Below are 17,502 nucleotides of genomic sequence, written 5' to 3' on the forward strand. Positions count from 1 at the left end.
TCTTCACTCGTATTTCAATCTCCTACAAGAGGCGCTAGTTCAGGCTTAAAATGCTTGGTGGCAAGTAGACCCTGCAGGAGTGTTTGAACTAGTCAGAATCCTACTTGCATCACAGCTGGAAGCAATTGCTGTGTAAGCATGGTATTGCCCTTAATCTTAAGTAGTCTGAGAGTGAGGGTGTGTTTGTTCAAGGTGTGGTGGTCTATTACAATAATGTTTCCCTAACCAAGGTAGTGCCACTGCGTGTCCCTGCACTATGTTGTGTGAATTACTGTTTCAAGGTAGTAGCAGTTAAACTGTGTCTTTCCTATGTTTTAATGTATTAAACGTCTGGTGTTTATAAGGGATAACCCAATCTCTGGTTCTAGCTTGAGTTTTAGGGAACAATTTGTGGTACTAGACAATGTAGATACAGACCACCGTTTTCTTCATGACAAACTGAGTTGGTTCTCTCGCTGCACTCCCAAAATTAATTTGGGATATATCACTGGAAGAACCTGCCTGTAGCACATTCATTGCAGAATGTATATAGCTATGTCATTGTGCTCCTGTGGTGCCATGTAAGTCCCTGCCATCTGCTGTCTTCTAAGGTTGCTAGTGTTCTTCTGTTAGGTCCAGGCTAGCAGAATGTGTCTCAGATATAGCAGTTTTTCAGAGAGAGTTTCTGTCGAGAAGAATACAGCTTGTGTAGGTAAATGATACAGAAATGCACATGAGCCTCCAAGACTGTTATACAACACGGGGAAACAACTGCCTTCATTTATGGTTGATTTGATGCTGTTCATTCTGCCCTATTGATGCAAAATACAAAATAGCTGCTCAGCTTTATTCTCCTAATTCTGATCTCTATAATGGATTTATATGTTCAGATGTACAGTGCATCGGTCGGTGAGTAGTAGAATGAGATACTTTGCTCTTTTTAGTACTTGAATTAATCCTAATTTCTCAGAATGCAAATAGGTTTGTGGAAGAAAAGCTGCTCACCTGTGTGAGCTGTATTCTTGGTGCTTTTTAATGTAAGAGTTAGCATTCAGTGATTGCTGGCTTTAGCCTTTGTATATTGCAGTGTTTATCATGACTGAGTTCGTTAACCCCGAGCTAGTCCCCTTGTAATGGAAAGGTTATTATTATTTATTTTGGGATAAATGTTAACTAGGGAAGGTGACATATGAAAGAAATTTTTTTTTCATTATAGCAAGTTAGTAAAGATTGGAGGCAAGGCACTGGGAGAGTTGTTCAACTCCAGAAGAATGGATTTTGTAAAACAGTGTTTATTTCAACTGAGAAACTGAAGGGAGGGGCAGAAGGGTTAAAACATTTTTCCCTATTAATAATCATGATTAACTGAAAACATCTGTAGTCCTGTCTCATTGTGGTTTTGTGTTCTTTTTTCCTTACAGGTTAAAGTTTCATTTGACCTGGGTGATGTTCAGATCAAATACATTGATGAGGATAATGATGAGGTAAAATACCCCCCACCTTCCCAACAGGTCTACCAAAATATGACTGGCATGAATCTTTTTGCCTCTTGATAATTTGTAGTGGGTCCTTCGGGAATGTTTATTATGCGGATCAGAGGTGATGTTTTTGCCCCTTTGATAAGAAAATAGCTATTAGTCTTGTGGTTTCACTCTTAATATAACCTATTTATTCTAAAACAGTTTTTTAGAAGCTACTGCCTTTCTTTTTCCCACCCCATAGAAACAGCCAGTGGTTCTGTGTGCTCTGAGGAAGGGATGCTTCTGTTGAGGGACTTTTTTATTTTTCATTTTATCAGAATAAGGTAGTTGTAACTACTTGTGTTTGGCGCCATGGTAAAGTCCTGTCTCTTCAATCTACACTCCTTCCTCTGAAAAATGTAGGTCCCCTGTCATTAGCATATGTTTACTTCAGTGATCTGGTGTACTCAAATCCTCTGCTTGTTTTATGCAAATGCTATAATCTCCAAGCAGATTACTGACTCAGAAAACAAATTGGTTACTTCTAGTTGTCCTTGCTGAGTAACTTCCTGCTTGGCATAACCTCACCCTCTCATATTCTTTCTGTTTATCTAAATATTTAGAGTAGAACGTAGCTCTCAAACAGAACATAGCTTTTGCAAACTCTGTGTTCCACTACTTGGTTTGTTGCGCTACTAAATTGCGGAGATGGGGATCTTGGTTTTTATTTTTTTCCGTAAGGGGAAATGTCAAGATGCTTCCAGCAACATTTCAGGGAAGGATTCTCCCCTTATTTTCCAGCCTGTATCTATATAAATATATAGATGCATCTGTTAAACATCTTTTTCAAATACAAGTAGAGTAAACATTGTTCAGAATCATACAATGCTGTAGCGATTAAATAGCTTCTTGTGTTAGTAACGTCTATGTGCAAAATTGATACATGAGCACCTGTAGAAGATGGGCTTGGTTTGTATCTAAACCAAAAAACCAGTTAAGTGTTTCATGTTGGGTATTTAAAAGCAACGGGGTCCAACCTCTGTGTACTTGCATAGTGAACCCATTGGTACTGGTGCCAGCTTACTTCCAGTTGATGAGACCACACTTGTTATGGATGCTAGTAGGTGCCAGAGACCTTGCTTATTGTGCAAACCTAATAAAGAACATGGTCTGCTCCAGAACACCACAACATTGATTAATGATTAAACATGGCAGCAATAACAAATATCTGAAGGAGTGGTATTTTGGAAACTCTGAATAAAAGTACATTTATTCTGAAAGCGTGTTAATTTTAAGAGAATCACAAAAACATATTGGCTATTACTCACTATTATTTCTCTTTGCAGGTCTCTGTGAATAGCAAAGGTGAGCTGCTACTTTACTGAAGTGAAATCAGTAAACAGACCCCAACTGTTGTTCCTGTTTTTGGAGAAGCATTTGAGAATGCTTTCTTTTTGATTTTTGGATTTTATGTATGGTTGGGCATCAAATTCTTCCCAAAGGAAGGAGTTTTTGATCCATAGGAACAAATTGGAAATGACTAAATTAATGGAATGTTAAGTCTCTAGGCTGTGAGAACATGTTTGCTTGTTGCTGTATATACAACTTCTTCCTTCAGTAGCACTATTTTAAAAGAACTTACAGAAGGTATGGGAGACACTCCTTGATGTAAGGGTCCCTAAATACTATGTGGTAAACTTACATCTATTGTTTGAGACAGGGAAAATTCACATTTCTTTCCCTTTTTCTTTAGAGGAATATGAAGAAGCTCTGAAGGTAAATGCTCTCTTTGACTTTTTTCAATATATTCATCCTTCTCCAATGAAAATTGGTGTAGCTGAGAAAAAAACAGCATTACCTGGCCCATGGAAATCAGAATAGCTCAGTTTTCTAGCTTTGGACACTAGCTTGAATGTTTTGCTACAATTTTTTTCCTTCCAGGCTAATCTTGATTTGTATAAATTAGTTGAATAGGCAGTTGTGATTCAGGGCCCTGAGCAGCCAATTCATTGGTTAAATGACTGACTTTCTCAAACACTTAAACAGTAATCCCATGTTTGGAGATACTGGGCTCTAATGGGATCCCTTTAAAAATCTTGCCACCTAGACTCTAATGTTGTACTCTCTGGCACTAAAACTTTAATTGGTATCAATGCTTAGTTACTTTATAAGCAGTTAATTTTACTTAGACAAAATAAGAATTGTATTCCTTTACATTTCAGTTGTACAATACTAATGCTTTCAAGAACTTTTTGTCTGAATTTCCAATCTGATAATAATTTGAAAATAACAATAAATTAAAATTTACTGTAAGTTCCTGGATGAAATCTCTGTTGTTTACTGGGTCATATGAACAGCTTTATCGTAGATTGAAAAATTCCTGCAGAATATCTGCATGATTAACCTTTTGCTTGTAATAAACTTTTTGATAAGCATATTAGTGACCTTTAAGAAAGGCAGAATAGACTATCAGCTGATTGTACCTTGGCATTTCACTCAATTTTTCTTTTTTTGTGTGTTAGTCTTTCCCCAACCTCTCCAGTGTAGTGTAGTGCTGTATTTTTACAGGATTTTGTATGTTAGTTGTAAGTGGAGTAAATATGGTGTATGTATGTACTGTTTATTTAGATCGCAGTTAAACAAGGAAATCAACTTCAGATGAATGTGTATGAAGAAAACTCTTCTCTGAAAGAAACTTCGTATTCTTGTTCTTTGCAACTACATGAAAAAACTGTGACAGAAAAGTTGGCACCTCTTAAAGATGAGAAGAAACCTCTTTCGTACTATTCCATGCCAGCTCAGGGGTTAGAGGAAGCCTTAAAAAATGAAGAGGAGCTGACAATTCAGGTAGGATGCAGAGCTGGATTATATATTCATTAAAACAAAGAATTCTAAGTGTAATTCACTCATCGTTATCTTTACCCATACATAAAAACTCTGAGTTCAGAAGTTGTCTTCATTTTCACCTATCTGCACCCATTGAAGCTTGCAAAATTGTTTGAATGCCTTCAAGAGGATATTTTGATGCTGTATTTAGAAATACAGATTCTTTCATGTTGACCATTCTTAAGTATTTTGATAAACAAAGCAATTAGAATCATATAATCATAGGATCATTAAGGTTGGAAAAGACCTCTAAGATCATCGAGTCCAACCATCAACCCAGCACCACCATGCCCACTAAACCATGGCCCTAAGCACCTCATCTACACGACTTTTAAATACTTCCAGGGATGGTGACTCCACCGCTTCCCTGGGCAGCCTGTTCCAAGGCCTGACCACTCTTTCAGTAAAGAAATTTTTCCTCATGTCCAATCTAAACCTCCCTTGGCGCAACTTGAGACCATTTCCTCTCGTCCTATCGCTAGTTACTTGGGAGAAGAGACCAACCCCCACCTCGCTACAACCTCCTTTCAGGTAGTTGTAGAGCGCGATGAGGTCTCCCCTCAGCCGCCTCTTCTCCAGGCTAAACAACCCCAGTTCCTTCAGCCCCCCCTCATAAGACTTGTGCTCCAGGCCCTTCACCAGCTTTGTTGCCCTTCTCTGGACACGCTCCAGCACCTCAATGTCCTTCTTGGTCTCCTGAAGCCCTGACTGCTATCTGGTTGACTTGATTTCTTTGGCTTTGATGTGTAATTACACTCAAATGCTAGTAAGGCAGAAATCTGTCAGGAAAATGTCAGTCGCTTGCTTGTGTTGCTTTTCCACTGTTTTCTGAAGAACTTGAAATCTTTTTTTTGTAAAGACAGTTGAGGGGAGAGCTATTTGAAAGTGGTTAACTTGCTGTATTGAGGGTTTTTTTCAGCTTTGCATACTTGAAGTTTGTGACTTACTTTTGTGGTGTGTTTTTTTGTTTGTTTGGTTTGTTTTTTTCCCCCAGCAAAAGTTAAATCACACTAGAACAGGAAGAACAAATGAAAATCCTCCAGGATGGTTTACTAGCTACTTGGAAACAGTAAGTGTGTTTTCTTCTGAATTTTAGTATTCTTAAAGGAATACGTAAGAGGGTGTGGGTGGAAAAGACACCTGTGATGCCTAACTCGCTATACATCTGATCACACTTGCTCTCAGTACTTGTGACCAGGATCTTAAAGGGCATTTAGACATCTAATCACTTTGGTTTTGTGGTGATAAATGGAAACTAGATGTCTGACTGTACAGTGTAGGTGTTACCTTAAAAAAAAGTTTGATACATGCCACTTCTTGTCAAAAGTGGATTGTTTGGTTCATACACTTGATTGGTTTGAGTGTAGTTTTAAGTAGCTCCCATGCTAGAATCCTTGTTGCACTCCAGATAGTCATAGGAACTTCAGGGCACTCATGATGAGAGAGAGCATGAAATGCGGTGTTGCTGTTGGAAGCTCTTGTTTGACCAGTTTCAGTGGGGTGATACTTAAGGTTTCCTGAGATTTGAAGCATAGCATTTGATGACCTTGCTTTTCTTGATTGTCCAGTTTAAGAAAATACTTTCAGGAGGCCAATGAGTATAACCTATAGATTAATAAGATGTGGGTGTTAACTTGTTTTGAACACCAAATAAATATCACTGAGAAGCAGTTAGATACGAGTGCTAAGAATTAATTAGCTAGTGAGTTCTTGAAACTAAAAGGTGCTACAATAGTATATGCATTTATCTTTAAGGTTTTTTTTCTAGCATCTCCCTTCCTTTGCCACCTCTTTCTACAAACTAAAGATAGGGGAACTTAATGGTTGTGTTTAAAACATCCCTGGTGGAAAAAATCAGGACTTGATGATAGAGACTCCGGAGGGGTTTGTATGGAGTTGTGTTAATTGTCTCAGAGATTAGTTTCCTTCCCTTTGTGCAAGGTTGTGGAAGAACCTTAATATTGTAAGCATGACTATATGATTTTTAATTTGCCTTGTTAAAACCTAGGAGCTGGTATTTTCTAAAATACAAATCCTCTTTGAGGAATGTGATACTTGTGTAATTTCATCTGGAATGTGCTGGGGAGATGGGAAGTGGATTCTGAGCTGGTTTGTGACTTACGGGTTGGGAGACTTGGGACAACGTAATCCAACTTTGAAGCTGCATAGGTGGGTCTCATCCATGACTACTTTAATTTTTTTTCAGTTCAGGGAACAAGTAGTTAAGGAAACTGTTGAGAAACTGGAACAGAAGCTATATGAGAAGCTTGTTCATCACAATCAGCCTCCAGATTTTTCCGAGAGCTCTATTGCAGCAGCACCTCCAACTTCAGAGAGCCAATCAGGGAATGGCAACCAGTGTGACTGGCTGATCTCCTGCTGCAACTGCCAGGCCCGAATTGTTGGAGTTCGCTACCAGTGCAGGTAGAATATGATGAGAGATGGGAGTGTGGGAAACCTAACATGTAACGCATGTGAATGAGTCCGCGAAAGTATCTTGGTGTCATAGACTTCTAGATTTCTAATCTGCAGCGTGCTGTACATTTCGGAACCTCTAGTATGTGTCTCACAAACAGCTTTGTTCTCTGCTGTAGTGACTAGACCTTATCTGCATAAGAGCAAGATTAATACTATTTGAGAAAATGTGATTGTTAATACGAAGTGAGAAAACTTTATAACATTTGCTATATTCTTACACACTCTTTACTTTTTTTGCATATAACATGCAGTAATTGTAAAGGAAAATGTTTCATTGAGTTCAGTTAACTAAACAAAAAAGCAAAACTTATAACCACCAGTCTGTAATAGTCCTTTATTTAGTTCTGACAGTCAGTGAGACTAAGGCAGGTTATGCTTTTTTTTAATGACCTCGCTGTTGTCAGTTTAATAATATGAAATAGGTTTTGATGAGTGTCTTAAGTGGGGTATCAAAAGTGAGGTTTTTATTTGAATGAGGCAATTGCTGTAAAGGTAAGTATTTTAGGACTAGGCAGTAGCAGTGAATGGAATGCCAACAGGGGTTTTTCTTTGGATGTTTATTTTTCTTGCTAGCAGGAGTTGACCGTCTGTCTTTTACCAGTCCTGTTCCTGCAGGAGCAATCTGATTTGCATCCCTGAATACTTCAGTTGACTTATCCTCTGTATTTTCATAAGTCTGATGCTGTTTCCGGCATTGGATTTCAGTATAATGTTTTATCCTTTATAGCAACAATTGTTAGTCACTTGTGCTAAAGGAAGCATCAGTTTTTTTCAATGTGTGTTCAAGAAGGAAGTGAGAACTGTGTTGCAGTTTTGCCAAGAAGAGATACTGATCTAGGTATTCAGATGGCTCCAAATATTGATGTGTAAGTGAGAGAACCAGCTTCTGTTTTACTCAGGCACTGCTTACAATGGTAATATGATACAGAGTTGTTTCCCTGCAGAAATATAAGGATTAATTACCCTTCAGTGTCTTTCTAGTGCATTAGTTCTTTGTCTGCCTCTTGGTAACCTTCTTGCCTTTTCTGCTTTGCAGCCTTTGTCCAGCCTACAATATCTGTGAACAGTGTGAAGCAGGAACATATGCACATGATCCTAATCATGTCTTGTTAAAGCTGCGAAGACCTATACTACGTATTGCTGAGAATTACAGTCTTGCAGAGTTTTCGCCTCGCCTGCCTGCTACTCTGGAGCAAGTTAGGTAAATGGTGGCACCTGTCAGTACCTGACAAGATTATCCTGATAGCAAAGTGGAAACACCTGTATTGGGGTTATGTTCAGCTTTTATTTTAGATTTAGAGATAACAAGAAATGGAAATAGTAGTCAAACTTTATTGTGAGTAGCTAAAAATAGCTATATACTTACAAATGGCCTAAGTCACGAATCTTACAGCATTTTTAATAACAAAGTAGAAAAGACAGAATTTTGTGTCATAGGTGGGTAGCAAACTTTGAGAGCATGCTTTTTCTTTGAGCATTCTCCAATCTGCCTTTAAGTTTGCGCTTTCACTGAGGCTATTTGAAATATCTTCATGAGCAACTATGAAGATGTTCTTTTAAAATTATCTGGTATCCAGTCTAGAAGCATGAGACATTTCCTGAAGTGTTCCCTTTGAGACTAAGACTGTGTTGGCTAAAGCTAAATTCTGATCAGTTTAATGTATTGTAACAAGGTGGCTTATTCTCTTTGCAGGCTCCAGAAACAGATGGACAAAAGATTTCTGAAGGCAGAAAAGCAAAGATTACGAGCAGAGAAGAAACAGCGAAAGGCAGAGGTTCGAGAGCTCAAAAAGCAGCTAAAATTGCACAGGAAAATTCATTTGTGGAACTCTGTCCATGTATTGGAAACTAGTGGCTCACCTACTCTGAAATCTGAGAGTCTCCAACCTAATACCTTCCTGTAAGAGATATTAGCTGAGCATTTCTTAGTTGTGCTGTCTGTCCTTTCGTGATGAGACCAAGTTAAAGTAATAGGAGGAAGTTATGAAATTGCTCATTTAAAGTATCATTTGTCATTGGACCCTGTGAGAACTTTGTCTAAATGGAATTTGCAAGGTGGAGTGTCTTTACTGTTTTTACTTGGGAGGAGAGTAGGAGAAGAAAAAAAAGCAACTGATGGTTATTAACAGAAACTTGCAGATTTATATAGATTCAGGAGGAAGGGGAATGCCTAGGATTACATATATACGCATGCGTGCACCTACAGCGTAAATTAACATTACTACCAGTTTTAAAAAGGTCTGTATCTTCCTTCTATATTAAGTGTCTCTGCATAAAGTCAAGTACATTCTGTGTACTTATGTTCAGTGCTCTTTTTTTTTTTTTCTTTTTTCCTTTTTTATGTGATCTTAGGCTGAGGCTCACTAGACAGCAGCCTTTGCAGGGAACCACTTTGCATTTTCCGTTCCCTTTGGTTTTATGAATGTACAGGTGTAAAACTTGTATAGTTCTAGTTTCTTTAATTCATCCCTTCCATTTAGGGCATTTAAAAGTCAAATTAATATTAATCAGTTACTTACATTTGTGGGGAGCTTGAAATAGCTATCTTTGCTTCCTTTTTGCTGAACAGGCATATTACAGGAACAAAACCAATGCTCATTTAGGTCCGAATTCTTTTTTTTAGATCTTTTAAAGTTGGCATGCGTATGAGCTGCTTCACCAGTCTCCTCTCAGTGCGCCCAAATTAACAGTAAAGCTTTGGATTAAATCTATTTTAGAGCCCCTTTCAGGTAAAAGCTGTGGTATCTTGCTGAAAAATATTGCTTGTAAGGCCAAATAAAAGACACTATAGTGCTTAGATTATAGCACAGTATTTTTGATTCAACATCATAAAGATAATGACTTCATTCTCTAACAGAATAGCATAGCCCGAAGTGCTGTCAGACTAAATAAAATCAAGTGAAGAACAGTGAACTTCTCTCTATTAAACCTGAGTTCTGTAATTATATTCTTCCAAATAAGCAAATCTTGTTTTGATGTTTCTCTTTTCCTTAAGCAAAGGAAAGCAAAGTGCTATTGTGGTGTTTAGACTTAAAATGAAAACAGTAGCTAAAACGTTAGAATTTTGAAACACTTCTGGAGATAAAAGAAGAAAACAAATTAAATGGCCTCCTCCATTTCTAGTCAGTGAAATAGCAGCTGAACAACTTGCTCAGTTTTGGTGGTTTTTGGTGTCTTTTATTGTTTGTTTCCTCCCCCCCAATCCCAGGAGTCCTAGTCAACCCTTCCAAGCAATTGTCCCAACACTAAGTGCAGTATTTGTGGATGAGAATTTGCCAGATGGGACTCACTTGCAACCAGGAACAAAGTTTATCAAACACTGGCGAATGAAGAATACTGGCAATGTGGAGTGGAGCTCAGACACAAAGGTATCCTTCCTCTGTTACTACTTTTACACGCTAAAGTTCTGGAAGATAATATTTGGATGCATTAGGAACCTGAATTCTCTGTCGGAACCTGAATTCTCTGTCGTCCTTCCTGCAGGATTTCATTTGGCCTGTTAATTCACAAGCTGGGAGTTCTGGGGCAATAAGCTGTCTAGGTACTCTTTTACAACTGCAGATTATAGGAGGAAAGCAATCGAGATTAACATCACTGAACACATCTTCCAGTGCTGTTACAATGTTACAGTTCAACCTTGTTGAACACCTTTACAAGGTTGTGTTGCTTTTCTGACTTCAAAAAGCCTTTATTCTGTGAGTGACTGAGTTCATGTTGAAAGATGGGGGTATCTTCTTACTTTGTGGTGATGGTGACTAATGTGAGAATGTTTACTAGCAGCCTCTCTTCTCCATGCCTAGTATCTACAAGGCCTTTCAGCAGAGGAACGTTAAGTGCTTTTTACTACCCACAGTTTGCAGAGAAGCTTGTGAAGTTAACTTTTGCTTTTTTTGTTGCATATTTCAGCTGAAACTTATGTGGGGAAATCTGACCTTGGCATCTTCTGAGAAAAAAGATGTGTTAGTGCCATCCCTTCCATCGGGACAAGTAGGAACTGTTTCAGTTGAGTTTGTAGCTCCTAATATAGAAGGAACTTACACCTCTCACTGGAGGCTGTCACACAGAGGGGAACAGTTTGGGCCCAGGATCTGGTGCAGTATTGTTGTGGATCCCTCCCCATCTACTGACTATCTAGAAAGCAATTGGAAGGATTCTGACTCCTGTCAGAAGGATAAAGCTTCCAGCACCAAACAGGCAAGTAATTCATACGGTACTTGGGACAGTTCTGAATTGCCTAGTAGAAGGAGCAATGAATATTGTTTGGTGCAGTGGTGTAGTGTCCCTACCTATACTGATTTCCAGGGCATTCTTTTAAATGTTTGCTTCTAATTTTTATTTTTAATAGAAAAGAAACACAACTTACTGCATTTGTAAGTTCTAAAATGGTCATTCTTTTGACAGGCATGGGATTAGTTACCAGTCTGTTGCAGCTATGTGTCTAGTTCTTTGATTGAACTGAAATACTGCAGGATTTCTCTTTATGTTAGGTCTTGCCCTTTCAGCTCTAAAATGAATTGAATTAAATCTCTTTTCAAGTTACTTGTGTTCTTATACACAATATTCAGGCTTTACATTTTATGTAATTGTTTTATTTGCTGCCTGACATTATTTTTTTGCTTTTGCAGGATGCTTCCTTAAAGACAGAAGCTGGTGCTCAACTGATGGGTGAAATCATGGAGCAGGCTGAAATACCTCTGCCAACAATTCCTTTAAAGATCAAAAATCTGCCAAGTGAGAGAGAATTTTATATCCCATCTGTTGATCTCCTCACTGCACAGGTAAAGTGCTAAAATTCAGGTAGAGATAAAACAAACTACCTCGGGTTTGATATGTAGGTACATAGACATCCATAAGAATAGAAAGCTTCTGAGCTCTAAAATAGTCACTATATTTTCAGGAAAAGTATATTGCATTTTATATAGCAGAATTATTTTCTTGAATTAGTATCGGGGACTGTCACTATATGGAAGGTATGTGCAGGACAGACTAAGATTCTCAATAAAGAGTCACAGGGTTGGGTCTTTCTCTGGCCCCTAACAAGGGAGTACTTACCTTTGCCTCTTGCTGCCCTGATTTGCGTACTATATTCTATGATGTGGATGTACGTTACGGGAAAACTGCCCTCTGTCTTGAGATCATGCTGAGTAACTAACAAAGTGGAGTAGACTTATTTGTAAGTTAATGGGATCTGATGCTGGGAAGTACAGCATAAGATTCCATTTCAGGGTTTGCTGATGAAAACTGTGTGGTGTTTCTTTCTGTAGGATTTGCTGTCCTTTGAGCTGTTGGACATTAATATTGTGCAGGAATTGGAGCGAGTGCCACACAATACTCCTGTTGGTAAGGTTCTCATATTCTGTGTGCTGTCTCTAGCATTCCAAGTTAACTGTTTACCCATTGAAAAGCTGAACTTATTTGTACACAAGGCTTATTTGCTCTTCAGGCTAGAGTGTCTTCCCAGCTCTCCTGTCTTTTCATTTTAATTATTGCTGCAATCTGAGGGGAGATATTTGATAGTGCTTTGTATCCTTTGTATTTTTCAGTCTTTGGTTCTTTTCAGCTTCACATCCCCAAGACCATAAGATTCCAGACATTGAAGAAGGCTGCCATTTTCTTTGTTCAACCAGTGCCAGTGTAATGTGAAGCTAGTTGTTTATTTCACCAAATTGTCTTGTAAGATAACTGGGTTTCTTCAGTCTTGGAAGAATATCCCTTAAAAAAGGATAACTTCTTAAAAGATTGTCTCCTAGAGGAAGGAAGGTTCTTACTCCTTTAGTCCCAATTATCTTTGCTACCTTTGTTTTTCAGACATGACTCCATGCATGTCCCCTTTGCCACATGACAGCCCCTTGCTGGAGAAACCTGGCTTAGGTCAGATAGAGGAGGAGAATGAAGGGAGTGGATTTAAACCCGTGCCTGGTAAGCAGTAGTGAGAGCTTGGGGGTGGGGGGAGGAGGACATTGTCACTTCTGTGTGGTCAGCAGTCTTGATGTCTAAAAAGAAGTCTAACTCCTGTCTTTCCCTTCTGTGGAAAAACAAACAGTTGTTTGGCTCGTAAACTTGTAGTCTGATGCTGCTCTCTGATTGTAGAGGTTGGAACGTAATATATGTAGAATTCAGAGATACAAATGCTTCTCTTGATTTGTCCAACTACTAGAATTGTTTGGAGAACTAACAATTTGCCCTTTATAGACTAGATTGTATTCAAACACCCCAGGTGTGGCCCCCATACTTGTCAATCACTTTCACATTCAACTTGAACTGAATTCCAAAATCTTTGAATTTTTAAAAAGAATTAACACATAGAGTCAATATTAGCCTTGGCTAGCCTAAAAAATTCTTCATATATTTACATTTTCTTGTGGTGGTGCTAAAATAATCTGTTATGTTTCCCTTTCAAAGGAATGACAGAAGCCTGCTTTCCTGCAGATACTAGCATAGTGAAACTGAAAGCTGAACATCCACTGAACCAGGAGGAAGGAGAAGAAGATATGAGTGGGACGCAGTTTGTCTGTGAAACTGTAATTCGCTCTCTAACCCTGGATGCTGCACCTGACCATAAGCCCCCCCAAAAAAAGAAAATCCTCCAGAGTAAGTACTGTCTTTAGCTGGCTTCTGTGGCTTTACTTTTTTGCAGTCAGACATTGGCCACAAATTGCCCTGCACTGCAGGTGGTGATATTGCTTTGTTTTTCCTGATTGTTTTATTAGACTCTTTACAAACATTACAAGACACCTTCAGCTGCAATGTGATAAATGAAGAATCTCCTAGGATAAAAACTAATTCCACTTCTAAAAAGGAAGCAAAGATTCATCAGTCAGAGGCAATGACAGAAAATGACTGTGGTAAGTAAAATAGGTTTGAATTTAAAGTAAAGCTGTAATAAGGGCTACAAAAAAAATCAGGTGTAAAAAGATCTGACACTGTTCTAGGAAATTGATCTTCATTAGATCAAGAGAATCATTATTACATCAGAAAATTGTTGTCAGTACTCTGAACAAGCAGCTAGTTTAACAGCTGCTTTAAAAAAAAGTGAAATTGAGACATAAAGGTTCCAATGGGGTATTCAAATAAGTGCTCATATGTTAAGCATGGCTGGTGCTTCCATATTTTGTACGTGTAGCTTGAAGTCAGTGCTTTTAACTTTCTGATGCATGTGATTTAGGAGCTGAAAACTACTGTTTAAGTTCTCAGTGTGGCTCTTACTCCTGTTTTTATTATGAGCATTAATATCGGCAGCATATCTGCTGCTGTTAACCATAGGCTTAACAGTAAGATCTATTACTCTTTCACACTATGCCCCCACCCTCCCCCCAACAGACAAAGAAAATTATACCATTAATATCAGCAGCGAAGGTTTAAATTTTTTCTGAACACTTGCCTTTTATATCTGGGACAATACTGTCTTTGCTGTTACCCATACAAAATGGACAATTGTTAATACTTCACTTTTTTTTCACACCCCCCTCCGCCGTTAGGGGACCTTCCACTGTCTGATGAGAGAGCAAGCCCCAGTAGTGATACAGGCAATTCTGATGAAGAGGAAGATGATGATAAAGATGATGTTCAAAGTCAAGGCTCCTCTGCTTCATCGGAGGATTATATCATTATTCTCCCCGAGTGCTTTGATACCAGTCGTCCTTTAGGGGAGTCTATGTATAGTTCAGCTCTTTCTCAGCCCAGTTTGGAGAAGGCAGGAGAGCCTGAAGCAGGAGCAGAGAATCCAGAAGGGGGAAGCCAGCCACAGATCTGCAGTGTCAGTGATATTTTGACAACTTCACAAACACTGGCTGTAGTACCACTAACCCCAGAGATTGCGGACACCTTACCCCAGACACAAAGGTATGCTTTTTGGACAAGAACAAAATGGTTATGTTAGTGTTGCTGTAGAATCTGCAGGGTGTTGTGCTTAAGTTCGGTGTCCCAACAGAATTGCTACAACAAAAGTTTTGTTGCATACTGGAGTGAATGTTCTAAATCATGCAACTTTTTATAAAGCCTGTACTCGCCAATTAGGTGAGCGTGACAGAAGGAAAGAAGGGAGCATGTGAAGCTTTTTCATTTGTCTGTTGATCTTGATTTACCTACATGTGTGCATGTAGAATGAAAATAGTAAAAGTAATTGTTTTGCCTTACGTTTTCAGGAATCTTGCATCTTTTCAGGATCATGTCTTCCAAGAACCAAACATACCTGCCTTTGAGAATCTCTCTTCCACTCCTCATAATCAAATAAGAGAAGGTATTGACAGTACTTAATGAAGGGTGCATCCACAGTTGTTATTGCCTGTTCCTTATGCCTAGTATTGGATTTGATGTCTTATTATTCTTGAGGAGAGCAGAAATCTACCAAGTAATGATTGTTTTTTCTTCGGGTGTTGAAATGTTACTATATAGAACATTTGAATAAAGAAATAACTGGTTTTGTGGGTCAGCTAAGAGCATCTATTAATTAGAAATGGTAGGAGGGTACTCGGAAATATTTGTAGACATCTGGAAAACTACCTCGCTCTGGAATTAACGAGCTATGTATTTAAGCTGTTGTTACAGTCACTGGGAGCTCAGCAGCAGTTCATGTCATGTTAAAGTAAACACCCACTGATTAATTAGCCAAATGACTTCTGAAATTCTTTTGATTGTTTTGACTGCAGTGAGAATCTTGTATACCTAGTTTGTGTCTGGATAACTAAACTTGAAAGTATTAATTTTGGACTGAATCCCACTCTTCCATTTATGTACATGTTGCATCTCTTCAGCTTCTCATTAACTGGACACGTTGATATGATTTTTTTTTTTTTTTTTCCTTCCTGTTCCAGAACCCAATGGTGAAGACAGTCATGGACCAGGATCTTTGGGATTTCGAACTAGTAAACAGAAGTGCTCAGAATACCCAGGGTAATGAAGCTGAAACTGTGACTTCCCAAATACTGTTTTAAACTAAGAACTGCTAAATTAGGCACCTAGGAAAAAGCACTGGCTTACAGATTTAATGTAGTCAGTATTTTGGTAGAAAGGCCTCCCTTCTCAAAGGAAACATATGCTGAATTATATAATGCTGTATTTTCATAAGATCTTGGTTTCTACTTAGACACAAATATGAAGGTTGCAGAATTGGTAAGCAAAAGTGTATGAAGAGCTGAAGCTGAATCCTTCTAAAATTCTGTGGTTTTTTTCTGGAAGATCTCAGGATTCTTGAAATAGGGATTTTGTAAGTTAGCTACAAAGTTAAGCATTTTAAGATGCTGAGACTGGAGGAATAAGACAAAACATTGAGCAGAATATTAAGTGACTTACGAATTGATGGAAAACAAACGGAAGTTACTCTGGCCTGAATGGATATGTCACAGTGCACAGCTTTCATGTATAGATGTACTCTTCTGGGTGAGAATACTTAATTCTTTACAAACGGCCTTGTTATGGAGAGCAAACTAATGTACTTTAGCATAAAACCACAATTTAATAGAAGGTGTCAAGAAAGAAGGAATGAGCTTCCTGGATAGCTCAGTTCCCAAACAGCAATGATTCCTTTGGATCATAGGTTGTTCTTTCCAACAAGAACTAAATCTCATATGGCACAGCAACAGGGAGGGACTTGCATTTCTTGTGAAACAAACACTTGGCTTTACTGACCCTGAAGTAATACCTGACTTCTCTGCAGATACCCTCAAGGAAGCAGCATTGCAGGAGAACTAGTTAAAGGAGCTTTGTCAGTTGCTGCTTCTGCCTACAAAGCATTATTTGCTGGACCGCCCATTATAGAACAGGTAAATGTCTTTCCTGTATGCTGTGTGAGTTTCATAGAATGCCAACCTTAAAATGATAGGTCTGTGTTTTATAAATGTATCGATATTCTATATAGGACTTCATGCAATAGTAAAATGTTAAGCTTGATGGCATCCCTTTGAAGTATGCTGCTCCACCAGCAGACAGGGAGGTCCATACCATTGGGATAGAAGCATGTGTCTTACAGTGTCATGTAAGAATAGTAATTCACCTTTGTAAGTGAACAGTGGAAGAGAATATAAATAGCTTAATTGTGGACAAAATGGCCTCTATGCCTTAATTATATTCCAGTATAATGCAGGACCACTGCTTCCAATGGCAAAAATAAATGATCTTTTTGTAGCTTATCTTACTATCTTTTGTTTTCAGCAGCCTGCAGCTACAGAAGAGCACACTGCCACTCTTCTATCCAGTCTGTGTGAGATGGGATTCTGTGACAGGCAGTTAAACCTGCGACTGCTGAAAAAACACAACAATAATATGGTTCAAGTGGTAACTGAATTGCTTCAGATCAGTAACAGTGACTGGTACAGCAGTAGATGCTGAACCCTCCTGATGGAGGGAGGAATGGTCTTCATTGAGTAAACTCTCATTAAACGCTGCAACAGTAGCAGGCTGCTTCTCAGCTGCTTCCTGTTTGGAGGTGTGACTAAAACTTTGGTTTTTCTTTGAGTTTTTGACTTTTTTTCTCATGGAAATGTCAAACAGTGCTTGTCACAGCATCTTATGAATTGGAGACCAGAATTTCAACTGTTATTCGGACCTCATAATTAAATGAGTAGTCTTTAAGTGTCTAATTTCATACTGAATCCTTTTATCAGGGAATCCTGTAGAATTACTTCAAACTTCTACCCAGACGAGAACTTCCCCTTTTATTGTGTGTAAGATTATTTTTTTAGGCAGCTGGACACTTGTTTTG

At 38.5% G+C, this 17,502-nt stretch overlaps 1 protein-coding gene across 1 annotated transcript; it reads left to right on the plus strand.

Annotated features, from left to right (window-relative positions):
* Positions 1 to 1,400: 1,400 nt before the first annotated feature.
* NBR1 (neighbor of BRCA1 gene 1) lies at positions 1,401 to 17,129 on the plus strand (the record flags this gene model as incomplete). Its single annotated transcript, XM_009581210.1, has 20 exons — positions 1,401 to 1,463; positions 2,786 to 2,804; positions 3,193 to 3,215; positions 4,068 to 4,286; positions 5,320 to 5,394; positions 6,532 to 6,749; positions 7,840 to 8,004; positions 8,497 to 8,703; positions 10,012 to 10,171; positions 10,710 to 10,997; positions 11,429 to 11,581; positions 12,068 to 12,143; positions 12,612 to 12,722; positions 13,206 to 13,394; positions 13,514 to 13,648; positions 14,282 to 14,645; positions 14,948 to 15,042; positions 15,617 to 15,695; positions 16,459 to 16,564; positions 16,953 to 17,129. Coding segments are annotated over 20 exons (2,922 nt in total), but the record flags the coding sequence as incomplete, so codon positions are not given.
* Positions 17,130 to 17,502: the final 373 nt, after the last annotated feature.

This window comes from Fulmarus glacialis, unplaced genomic scaffold (assembly GCF_000690835.1).
Source record: "Fulmarus glacialis isolate BGI_N327 unplaced genomic scaffold, ASM69083v1 scaffold50000, whole genome shotgun sequence".
Lineage (NCBI taxonomy): Eukaryota > Metazoa > Chordata > Aves > Procellariiformes > Procellariidae > Fulmarus > Fulmarus glacialis.